General features: G+C 44.3%; 4 protein-coding genes across 8 annotated transcripts in view; 3 read left to right on the forward strand and 1 right to left on the reverse strand.

Annotated features, from left to right (window-relative positions):
* The window catches only part of LOC116060836 (TBC1 domain family member 9B), a 34,709-nt gene extending 26,053 nt beyond the window's left edge, over positions 1-8,656 (forward strand). The window contains exons 17-23 of one of the 5 annotated variants that reach the window (XM_031314588.2): positions 1,932-1,997; positions 2,404-2,472; positions 3,494-3,547; positions 4,212-4,256; positions 4,374-4,471; positions 7,866-8,025; positions 8,098-8,656. In XM_031314588.2, the coding sequence (XP_031170448.1) occupies positions 1,932-1,997; positions 2,404-2,472; positions 3,494-3,547; positions 4,212-4,256; positions 4,374-4,471; positions 7,866-8,025; positions 8,098-8,570 (965 nt within the window). In that variant the 3' untranslated portion in view covers positions 8,571-8,656. Of the gene's footprint in view, positions 1-1,931; positions 1,998-2,403; positions 2,473-3,493; positions 3,548-4,211; positions 4,257-4,373; positions 4,472-7,865 lie in introns of all 5 variants that reach the window. The other 4 variants (XM_031314586.2, XM_036006336.1, XM_031314585.2 and 1 more) reach the window with 4 other exon arrangements.
* The window catches only part of nfkb1 (nuclear factor of kappa light polypeptide gene enhancer in B-cells 1), a 1,201,612-nt gene that overhangs the window by 1,016,801 nt on the left and 172,311 nt on the right, over positions 1-12,500 (forward strand). The window lies entirely within an intron of this gene.
* The window catches only part of sqstm1 (sequestosome 1), a 585,288-nt gene that overhangs the window by 538,480 nt on the left and 34,308 nt on the right, over positions 1-12,500 (reverse strand). The gene's annotated exons all lie outside the window — the stretch shown is intronic.
* LOC116060830 (MRN complex interacting protein) overlaps positions 11,323-12,500 on the forward strand; it is a 26,457-nt gene continuing 25,279 nt past the window's right edge. Inside the window, exons 1-2 of the mRNA XM_031314579.2 lie at positions 11,323-11,576; positions 12,445-12,500. The exon at positions 12,445-12,500 is cut by the window's right edge and continues 4 nt beyond it. Of these exons, the coding sequence (XP_031170439.1) occupies positions 11,517-11,576; positions 12,445-12,500 (116 nt within the window). The 5' untranslated portion in view covers positions 11,323-11,516. The remainder of the gene's footprint in view (positions 11,577-12,444) is intronic.

Genomic DNA, 12,500 nt, shown 5'->3' on the forward strand with positions numbered 1-12,500 from the left:
CATGTGCCATTTCATTTTTTAATTAATTAGCAAATTAGCGTTGAGCGAAACATACAAAAATGTACACGTAGACTCGGTGGACCCTCATGACAAAAATGTTATCAAAAGAATTTTGATAGCTAACACAATGCACAAGTTACAGAGGACCAACTTCCTGTAGGGGGCTGTTGAAACAGGAAGTTGCGTATCTTAACAAGATTTATTCCGATTGACACCAAACATGACACAGTTGTTCAGCATAGGGGCTTGAGCATCCATGCCAAATCTAGAGTGAATCGGCCATTAGATGGCGCTGTTAGAATGTTTTGTATTAATTAGCCATATCGTGATATATGGGAAACATACTCTGTCTAACTCCTCCTGGGCCGTGAGTCCAATCTGCACGAAAACTTGGATATAGACTCGGTGGACCCTCGTGACTAAAAGTTCTCAAAAGAATTTTGAAAGCTAAAACAATGCGCAAGTTATGGAGGACCAACTTCCTGTAGGTGGCTGTTAGAACATGAACGGTTGTATCTTGGCAAAAGTTATTCTGATTTACATGAAACTAGAATGTGGTCTACATGTGGTGCTGGTCTGCCAGTAGAAGGTCAGGGCCGCTCATCAGATTTCAATTTAATGCATTTTTGTTAACATGAGGGGTTTCATTAGCTGCTAGCTAGTTCCGTCAATCCTATGTGTACAGATCGCGGCTAGTTAGCTACACTTCCAGCATAACTAGAGTATATTTACAGTTTGAATTTCGTCACCACATGTATATCACAGCTCCCTTAAGGCCTTACAAAGCTTAGCTAACACTTTTGTCCGATTTCAATGTAATGCATTTTTGTGAATATCAGAGGTCTAAGAGGAGGCTAGCTAGCTCTCATTGACACGGGCTCTATCAGTGAGACTCGCGGACAAGAGGCCTTTATTTCCCCAATCGTTGTTTAAATAACTCAACACATTATAATTACACACATTATAAGATTAACTGGAACCTGTGGTAAGAGATTGCGGGCGTAACAAGCTCACTGACCGCGCTCTCACTCACACACAGCGGCCATTTAGCAGGAAGAGAGGAGCTGCAGGCCCTGGAGCTCTGTCAGGGCAGCGGCGTTTGGTAGTCCAGTAACCCAGGAACGGTGACACAGTTGGACAAAATCAGCAATTAGCCATCAATTTTGGTAAAACGGCCCATATTTGAGCTTTACATAGTTGACTTCTCGCATAAAAACGTCTCAGAAGTGAATTTAGTAATGGAATATCAGAGATCTGAGACCTATTCAGAAGACTAGCTGACCTCAGATCAGTGGTGTTTGTAAATTTTAGGGCGTGACAAAGATAGAGACTAGAGCCAGATGAGGAGGAGCTGCCGAGTTGACGTCAACTATGAGTTTGGTTGAGATTCTCCCGTTTTCAGCAGCAGTTTAACATTGTGAGATCTGCAGAGGAAAGAGGAGTCAATGGGACTGAGGTTCTCTGTGTGTCCTAGTTACCTCCATTCATTATAAATATACATATACATTATTACACTATGACGAGGTAACATGGTCCTAGTTACCTCCATTCATTATAAATATACATATACATTATTACACTATGACGAGGTAACATGGTCCTAGTTACCTCCATTCATTATAAATATACATATACATTATTACACTATGACGAGGTAACATAGGTAAATCATTCTATCACCCCTTTAACACTGCACACACATGATGCTTGCTAACTCTGACTGAAATATATTTCGGTTGTGTGTGTGTGTGTGTGTGGTGTGGGTGTGTGTGTGGTGTGTGTGTGTGTGTGGTGTGTGTGTGTGTGTGTGGTGTGTGTGGGTGTGTGTGTGTGTGTGGTGTGTGTGTGTGTGTGTGTGTGTGTGTGTGGGTGTGTGTGTGTGTGTGTGTGTGTGTGGGTGTGTGTGTGTGTGTGTGTGTGTGTGTGTTAAGGTGGGATGTGTCATGGAGACATGACGGAGAAACTCAAACTGTTGTACAAGCTGCACCTGCCCCCAGGTGAGTGAGTGTTCATTACAACATATATTATTATTATTATTATTATTATTATTATTATTATTATTATTATTAAAACACAGCCTCTCTGATTGATCCTCAGATGGAGTATATTTGTATAAAAGTATTTAAAGGGGACATGTGATGCTTTTCTGTGTTTTCTGTTATAATGTTAATGTGTAATAATATATTAATAATGAGGTAAACATATCTGTCCCCGTGAGTTCAGTCGACTCTCGGCTGAGTGTCAGGAACTCTAAGCCTGCTCTGATTGGTCCTCTGCTCCAGGCAAGAACTCTAAGCCTGCTCTGATTGGTCCTCTGCTCCAGGCAGGAACTCTAAGCCTGCTCTGATTGGTCCTCTGCTCCAGGCAGGAACTCTAAGCTGCTCTGTGATGTGTGTGTTTCAGCTCTGTGTGCTGAGGAGGCGGAGTCAGCGCTGGAGGCGACACACTTCTTCACTGAAGACGAACCGCGCAGTAAATACTCACAAATACTCTGAATACTGCAGTATTTATACCGTTACTGCAGTATTTATACCTTTACTTCAGTAATACTCCTTCTCTGTGTCTGTCCTCTCATTTACATTTCTTCCTAAATATTCCTACTTTTCTCTCTAAATATTCTAAATATTTAGAAACTTTTTTCTCTCAATTTATTCCAAACTTTTCGACTTGTTTCTCTCAAAATAACTAAATTGTTCCAACATTTCTGATCTGAATATTCCCTCTCTCCCTCTCTCCCTTTCTCTCTCTCTCTCTCTCTCTCTCTCTCTCTCTCTCTCTCTCTCTCTCTCTCCTTTCTCTCTCTCCCTCTCTCTTCTCTCTCTCCTCTCTCTCTCTCTCTCCTCTCTCTCTCTCTCTCTCTCTCTCTCTCTCTCTCTCTCTCTATCTCTCTCTCCTCTATCTCCTCTCTACTCTCTCTCTCGTCTCTCTCTCTATCTCTCTTCTCTCTCTCCTCTCTCTCTCTCTCTCTCTCTCTACTCTCTCTCTCTCTCTCTCTCTTCTCTCTCTCCCTCTCTCCTACTCTCTCTCTCTCTCTCTCTACTCTCTCTCTCCTCTCTCTCTCTCCTCTCTCTCTCCTCTCTCTATCTCTCTCCTCTCTCTCTCCCTCTCTCTCCATCTCTCTCTCTATCTCTCTCTCTCGTATCTACTCTCTCTCTCTCTCTCCTCTCTCTCTCTGTCTCTCTCTCTCCCTCTCTCTCTCTGTCTCTCTCTCTCTCTCTGTCTCTCCCTCTCTCTCTCTGTCTCTCTCTCCCTCTCTCTCTCTCTGTCTCTCTCTCCCTCTCTCTCTCTCTCTCTCTCTCCCTCTCTCTCTCTCTCTCTCTCTCTCCCTCTCTCTCTCTCTCTCTGTCTCTCTCTCTCTCTCTCTGTCTCTCTCTCCCTCTCTCTCTCTGTCTCTCTCTCCCTCCCTCCATCCCACACTGACTCATCCCTCTCTTCATCTTCCTCTTGTTCTTCCTCTTCTTCTTCTTCTTCTCTGTGTGATCTTTCCCTCCAGAAACCTCCTTCCTGTCTAATCTGGACATTTCGGGGCAGCAGGAAGTGACATCAGGTTTGTGCCATGTTGCCCCTCTGGCCCCGCCCACAGACTGTGATGTCATGGTCTGTGGGCGGGGCCAGAAGATCTCTCTCACTTCAACAGTTTCACTCTTTCCTCTGAATAATTAACCCCGTCGTCATGGTTCCCGTTTCTCTCTGTGTGATGATGATGATGATGATGATGATGATGATGGTGGTGATGATGATGATGATGGTGATGATGGTGATGATGATGATGATGATGATGGTGGTGATGATGGTGATGATGATGATGGTGATGATGATGATGATGATGATGATGATGGTGATGATGGTGATGATGATGGTGATGATGATGATGATGATGGTGATGATGATGATGATGGTGATGATGGTGATGATGATGGTGATGATGATGATGATGGTGATGATGGTGATGATGATGGTGATGATGATGATGATGGTGGTGATGATGATGATGATGATGATGATGATGATGATGATGGTGATGATGATGATGATGATGGTGATGATGGTGATGATGATGGTGATGATGATGGTGATGATGATGATGATGGTGATGGTGATGATGATGATGATGATGATGGTGATGATGATGATGATGATGATGATGATGGTGATGATGATGATGATGGTGATGATGATGATGATGATGATGATGACCTGTGTGTGTGCAGGTGAGGAGGGGAAGGATGAAGGTGCAGACAGCGAGGAGAAGAAAGGTAAACTTACCTGTTCAGGTGTAGTGATGACTCAGAGGAGGAGAACCTGCTCTGACCTCTGACCTCTGTGTGTGTGTGTGTGTGTGTGTGTGTGTGTGTGTGTGTGTGTGTGTGTAGATGTCCAGGTGAAGGACTACAGGTACTACCTGAGGATGTGGGCCAAAGAGAAGGAGCAGAAGACAGAGACCATCAAAGACCTGCCCAGGATGAACCAGGTACCTGTCTATCTGTCTGTCTCTAACCTGTCTGTCTCTAACCTCTCTCAATTCAATTTATTTATAGTATCAAATCATAACAAGAGTTATCTCGAGACACTTTACAGATAGAGTAGGTCTAAACCACACTCTATAATTTACAGATAGAGGAGGTCTAGACCACTCTCTATAATTTACACATAGAGTAGGTCTAGACCACTCTATAATTTACACATAGAGTTGGTCTAGACCACTCTATAATTTACACATAGAGTAGGTCTAGACCACTCTATAATTTACAGATAGAGTAGGTCTAGACCACTCTCTATAATTTACAGATAGAGTAGGTCTAGACCACTCTCTATAATTTACAGATAGAGTAGGTCTAGACCACTCTCTATAATTTACAGATAGAGTAGGTCTAGACCACTCTCTATAATTTACACATAGAGTTGGTCTAGACCACACTCTATAATTTACAGATAGAGTTGGTCTAGACCACACTCTATAATTTACAGATAGAGTTGGTCTAGACCACACTCTGTAATTTATAAAGACCCAACAGTTCTAGTGATTCCCCCAAGATCAAGCATTTAGTGCAACAGTGGCGAGGAAAAACTCCTTTTAGGGAGAAACGTGGGACAGACCCAGGCTCTTGGTAGGTGGTGTCTGACGTTGACGGTTGGTGATGCGATGAACAGTGGCAATAATAGTCACAAAAAAGATAATTCCGCAAGAAATTTTGACAGTGTGCCTACTACTTGGTGTACATCAGAATAACACTAGCTAACAGTAAATCTGCTGTTTGACATGTCCTCCAAAGAGAGGACAACACGGCCTACAGTAAAGAGACTTTATGATAGGAGCCTAGGAGGTGTGTGTGTTTCTTGTTGCTATGGTGATTTCCACAGTGAGGGAGGGGAGACAGTATCTTCCATGGGTCAAACATGTCCATTTAATGATTATTATACCTCTTAAGTTTGTTCTGTAATTCAAAAACCGTGGGTCTAAACGGCAAAAATATTATCATCACAAGAGAGATAAAGGAACAGAGCCAAAAGTTTAGGTCCGGTGGATTCCATAGTTACATGTCTGCGACCGGCACAAGATTTCCTACATGTTGACCAACCATGATGTATGAAGAGTGAAAACTGTAGAGGAGAGAGCAATTTGTTTGGGAAAATTTCAGAGAATCGTACTAGCGTTTGTTTGCCGATATCTTGAAAGCGTGCGGCAAATCTCTTATTTGAATGATAGCACACCATTCCCAGTCATTACACACGTTTTGATGTATTTTGTGTGAACGTGTTGGCAACGCTCCGTGTCTAGTAGCGGGACAAAAAAGAGGCGGAATAATAAGTATGGGGGATAATAGTCATTCTGAATAACACTGCACACTGAATAAAGATAATGGAACAGTGACCAGAAATAGTAGTTGTAGTAGTTCATGGCATAGTAGAGCACTACAGAGCATTACAGGACGTAGCATGACACAGCAGAGCATAGCAGGACGTAGCAGGGCACAGCAGAGCATAGCAGGACGTAGCAGGGCACAGCAGGGTGTAACAGGGTATAACAAGGAGTAGCAGGTCGTAGCAAGGTGTAACAGGACGTAGCAGGGCACAGCAGAGCATAGCAGGGCACAGCAGAGCGTAGCAGGACGTAGCAGGGCACTGCAGAGCGTAGCAGGACGTAGCAGGGCACTGCAGAGCATAGCAGGACGTAGCAGGGCACTGGAGAGCGTAGCAGGACGTAGCAGGGCACAGCAGAGCGTAGCAGGGCACAGCAGAGCGTAGCAGGACGTAGCAGGGCACTGCAGAGCGTAGCAGGGCACTGCAGAGCGTAGCAGGACGTAGCAGGGCACTGCAGAGCGTAGCAGGACGTAGCATGGCACTACAGAGCGTAGCAGGGCACTGCAGGGCGCGGAGCAGGACCACGACGACAGCTGCAACCATCATTTTGGTGCCACCCTAATCCAAGGAAACATGCTGGGCAAAAAAACAACATAAGGACTCCGGGGAATAATCTCCCCAGAGCTAGGTTAGTAACAAGACTTTCTGGGACATGGAGGCACACAGAATGGAAAGAGAGAGTAGAGAGCAGCTCTGTGGATGGTTCCACAGGAGAGGAGCCTGGTAGCTGAAGGCTCTGGCTCCCATTCTACTTTTAGAGACTCTAGGAACCACAAGTAGCTCTGAGTTCTGGGAGTGTAGTGCTCTAGTGGGACAATAAGGTACTAAGAGCTCTTCTAGATATGATGGTGCTTGACCATTTAAAGCTTTGTAGGTCAGGAGAAGGATTTTAAATTCAATCCTGGATTTTACAGGAAGCCAATGCAGAGAAGCTAATACAGGAGAAATATGATCTCTTGAGTTTGAGTTTAGTTTATTTATGGAAGGGGACAGCGCAAATTAATAAAACACATGATTCCCCCATGGGTTAAAAAAGCCAGAATTAGCCAAAAGGCTATTTTTCATCTGTAGTCCCCTGCCTTCGATGTTAAAAAAGGCTTTTTAAAATACAAAGAAACAAAAAGACAACACAAGCAAAACACAACTTAGCATAAAGCATCACAGAGACAGAAAACAACAAAACAAAGTACAACACAAAAGCAGAAAGATATACAACAAGCAAAACAACAGGGTATAACTTAGTATCTTCTCTTAGTTCTTGTCAGAACACGCGCTGCAGCATTCAGGATCAGCTGGAGGGTCCTAAGGGACTTATTTGAGCATCCTGATAATAAGGAATTACAGTAGTCCAGCCTGGAAGTAACTAATGCATGGACTAGTTTTTCAGCATCGTTTTGAGACAGGATGTTCCTGATTTACCTGATCTTGTTACGAAGATGGAAAAAGGCTGTTCTTGAGGTTTGTTTTAAGTGGGCGTTAAAGGATAGATCCTGATCAAAGATAACTCCTAGATTTCTGACAGTAGTGCTGGAGGCCAGGGCAATACCATCTAGGGTAGCTATATCTTTAGATAATGAAGTTCGGAGGTGTTTAGGGCCCAGCACAATAACTTCCGTTTTGTCTGAGTTTAACATCAGAAGATTGTGGGTCATCCATGATTTTATATCTTTAATGCATACTTGAAGTTTAGCTAACTGACTGGTGTCATCTGGCTTGATTGACAGATATAATTGGGTGTCATCTGCATAACAGTGAAAGTTAATTGAGTGTTTCCTAATAATATTGCCTAGAGGAAGCATATATAAGGAGAATAGAACTGGTCCAAGCACTGAGCCTTGAGGAACGCCATGGCTAACTTTAGCGTACCTGGAGGAGGTCTCCCTCAAACCTGTCTGTCTGTAACCTGTCTGTCTGTAACCTGTCTGTCTGTCTTGGAGCAGTTCATCGAGCTGTGTAAGACCCTGTATAACCTGTCTGTCTCTCTGACCTGTCTGTCTGTCTAGGAGCAGTTCATCGAGCTGTGTAAGACCCTGTATAACATGTTCAGTGAGGAGCGAGAGGAGCAGCAGCTGTACCACGCCATCGCCACCGTGGCCAGCCTGCTGCTGCGCATCGGTGAGGTCGGCAAGAAGTTCAACAACGGGGGGGGCAGGAAGACGGAGGCTGCTCAGGCTCCTCCCACCGCATCTCAGACTCCGCCCGCCGTATCACAGGCTCCGTCCACCACATATCTGACTCCGCCCACAATATACCAGGCTCCGCCCACCGACACACAGTCCCCGTCCCCTGTCGACCTTCAGGCCCCGCCCCCTGACGACCCTGAGGCCCCGCCCCCTGACGCTCTGTGCCGGGCGCTGGCTGAGGCCCAGCTGGAGCCGGCGGCGGGGTCAGACGAGGAGGCGCGAGACGACGGCTCGGTGTCGTCCTACTCCGTGGTGAGCGCCAGCTCGCTGGCGTGCGAGGACCTCGCCGACGACACGGTGCTGGTGGGCGGCGGCCAACAGAGGCCCGGCAGCGGGCTGGATGCTGATTGGTCGATCAGCTTCGAGCAGGTGCTGGCCTCGCTGCTGACGGAGCCGCCGCTCGTCGACTACTTCGAGAAAAAGACAGACGTACGCGACAAGATGGCCGCCTGCAACGCCAAGAGGGCGGTACAGCGGCAGATAAGCTCCGCCTCCGAACAGGAAATCACCCAGCATTCCACCTGAGTCACTTAACTGTCTGTCTGCCTGTCTCACTGTCTGTCTCTCTCTGTCTGTCTCACTGTCTGTCTCTGTCTGTTTGTCTCACCTGTCTGTCTCACCTGTCTGTCTCACTGTCTGTCTCTGTCTGTTTGTCTCACCTGTCTGTCTCACTGTCTGTCTCTGTCTGTTTGTCTCACCTGTCTGTCTTTCTCTGTCTGTCTCACTGTCTGTCTCACTCTCTGTCTCTGTCTGTTTGTCTCACCTGTCTGTCTGCCCGTCTTTCTGTCTGTCTGTCTTTCTCACCTGTCTGTCTGCCCGTCTTTCTGTCTGTCTCACCTGTCTGTCTGCCTGTCTCACCACCAAGTATCTAAAGAAGTTGTTTTTAAATCAAGATGATTTCTGTATAATCAAGTCATTTGTTTAAGTCCTAAAACTTTCTTATGAAACGAGTTAAAGAAACGAGAAACTTTCTGAGACAAACTGTTTTAGTTTTAATGTTTAAACCATCAAATCACACGACGGCGAAGAGGAGAGAAATATTCAACGAGTCAGCGGACGCAGTCAGAAGTTATCCCGACAGAATAAACCTAATAGTGTTAAAACCTTTAAGATTCCTTCTGTACAGATCCCAAATATTAAGAGAAATATTAACTGTATATTAATGAATCACGTCATGTTTCCTGTTCACAGCTTAAGTCTTTTATTTTGAAGCCTCATGTGTTCACAGCTTAAGTCTTTTATTTTGAAGCCTTGTTTTTTTGTTTGAGCTGCCTGTTTCTGATGACATCACTCCTGTTTACTTCCTTTTGAAGCGATGATGTCAGAGGACATTTCAGTGTTTTTATTCACCAAAACTGCTTTTTAAAACCCATCAGTTATTGATCAGTTATTGATTATTGTTGTATTCTGTCGTCTAATAAATACTTTCTTCTTCTGTGCTCTCGTGTTTGTTGACTTCTCTTTCAGTCTCTGGTATTAATCTGAACTATATATTATTTACTGTAGTTTTAACAGTTCCTTATGTACTCTTATACCACTAAAGGAAATGTATCCTCCTTTTATATACACTCAAACAATCCTCAAACGTCTTTATGTATTATTCAGAAGGACATTTCATCAGCAGCATCAAACTATATATATATATATATATATATATATATATATATATATATATATATATATATATAAAATGGACCAGCAGGTCCCGTGTCTCTGGACGGAGACCAGTGAAGTCACTTTTCCGGTGATGGCTGAGCGTTACTGAGCTTGTGTAACGATGGTCAAGCGTCAGGGGGACAGAGGCGAAACGCTGAATTTCCTTTGGAAAATAAATCAGAACATCGTCTTCAGGCTTTGGTGTACACATTTACAGCATGTGCACAAGCAAAATATAAAGAATGCATTGCGTTACATAGGCTACATGTACTACGTCAATATCCCATAGTACACTATCAGTGCCATGATTGTATGTTTCTGTATGTTCTGTTTCCTGTTTTTCTGTCACGGTGGGTCAGGAAAAGCAGGGCTTGGACCCAAATGCAGTTTACAGATGATTTATTAAACAAGAAAAAGTCTTACAGAATGTCCTCAGGAAGGTAGCCAGGCAGGCACAGAGAAACTAATCTAAAACAGGCAAGAACAGCACGACACGACAACGTTCTATGTCAACGTTCTATGTCAACATTCTATGTCAACGTTCTATGTCAACATTCTATGTCAACATTCTGTGTCGATGTTCTATGTCAACGTTCTATGTCAATGTTCTATGTCAACATTCTATGTCAACGTTCTATGTCAACATTCTATGTCAACATTCTGTGTCGATGTTCTATGTCAACGTTCTATGTCAACATTCTATGTCAACGTTCTATGTCAACGTTCTATGTCAACATTCTATGTCAACGTTCTATGTCAACGTTCTATGATGGGATCTTATGAGACAGGGTGCCTACTCTAGCCTGTTAGTCCTCTAAAATGTTATTTAATAACATTGAGGAAATGCTATTTTTTTATTATTATTTGGCAAATACACTACATTTTTACCTCTGTTACACTTGAAGACGTAGATGTGACGTGAGCAACCTGTCTGAAAGTTGGAAGTCTTCTGGTAGCTGTGCCAAGAGAAATCTCAATCATTCCCAATCTAGCAGAGACGGAGAGCGTAGGTATATGTAAGGAGATAACATAGACACAGGCTAATTATTGATCACTAAAATGATAGTTAACATTAGTAATTAAACTTAAACAGCTAATGGAAGTCCAAACTGCCTGAGAGCTTCTCCTGTACTATACGGTAATTCCTCTACTATGAGACAGTAAGTCTCGTGGTTATGACCCAATCGTTAGCCTATTTTTATAAAAACGTCTGCTACGGAGCCATAACGTGAGCTACAAGGTAATGGAGCCTTTTATACATTGTCGTGTTTCTTTAGAAATAAACAATGGACAAATAGAGTCTTTAAACTCTTCAGATGTAAAGTTATTCTCTGTCAAAGTGACGTCAGAATGAATGGCAGTCAATGGGATGCTAACGGGAGGTGATGGCTTGGTAGCATCAACATGGCGCCATAGAAGCTACGCTATTATATAGTACTCACACATGACGTGGTATTATATAGTACTCACACATGACGTGGTATTATATATTACTCACACATGACGTGGTATTATATAGTACTAACACATGACGTGGTATTATATAGTACTAACACATGACGTGGTATTATATATTATACCACCAGGTGGCGGTAATGCACCAAACCGTTGTTTGCAGTAAAGAGAGTCTTTGATAGAAGCATTGCTGCTGTCCGCCGGCTGATCGGAGGAGCTCGGCTCGGCTCGGCTCGGCTCGGCTCGGAGACAACACACACAGCTGCTGTGACGTAGCCTTGGAGAGAGACAGACGCGGGGAAATTCAAGCCGAGCGTCAGATGAAAACAGAGCCGGGTTATCGCTGCTCTGGTCGGCAGCATGGTTCAGGGGTTTCACGTCGTCAGGTGTTACAGCTGTCAGAGCTTCCAGGTTCACCAGGTAACACACACACACACACACACACACACACACACACACACACACACACAGCTACTAACAGGGAAGCTACAGGCTAACACTGGAGCTACTAACAGGGAAGCTACAGGCTAACAACACTGGAGCTACTAACAGGGAAGCTACAGGCTAACACTGGAGCTACTAACAGGGAAGCTACAGGCTAACACTGGAGCTACTAACAGGGAAGCTACAGGCTAACACTAGAGCTACTAACAGGGAAGCTACAGGCTAACACTGGAACTACTAACAGGGAAGCTACAGGCTAACATTGGAGCTACTAACAGGGAAGCTACAGGCTAACAACACTGGAGCTACTAACAGGGAAGCTACAGGCTAACAACATTGGAGCTACTAACAGGGAAGCTACAGGCTAACACTGGAGCTACTAACAGGGAAGCAACCCTGTGCTGTGTCTGTAGTTAACCCTGTGTCTGTAGTTAACCCTGTGCTGTGTCTGTAGTTAACCCTGTGCTGTGTCTGTAGTTAACCCTGTGCTGTGTCTGTAGTTAACCCTGTGTCAGTAGTTAACCCTGTGCTGTGTCTGTAGTTAACCCTGTGTCAGTAGTTAACCCTGTGCTGTGTCAGTAGTTAACCCTGTGTCTGTAGTTAACCCTGTGCTGTGTCTGTAGTTAACCCTGTGCTGTGTCAGTAGTTAACCCTGTGCTGTGTCTGTAGTTAACGCTGTGCTGTGTCTGTAGTTAACCCTGTGTCAGTAGTTAACCCTGTGCTGTGTCTGTAGTTAACCCTGTGCTGTGTCTGTAGTTAACCCTGTGCTGTGTCTGTAGTTAACCCTGTGCTGTGTCTGTAGTTAACCCTGTGTCTGTAGTTAACCCTGTGCTGTGTCTGTCAGGTGAAGAAAGTGAACAGGTGGAGCTGTAAACTGTGTGGAGAGAAACAGTCGCTGAA

Source organism: Sander lucioperca, chromosome 1 (genome assembly GCF_008315115.2).
Source record: "Sander lucioperca isolate FBNREF2018 chromosome 1, SLUC_FBN_1.2, whole genome shotgun sequence".
Lineage (NCBI taxonomy): Eukaryota > Metazoa > Chordata > Actinopteri > Perciformes > Percidae > Sander > Sander lucioperca.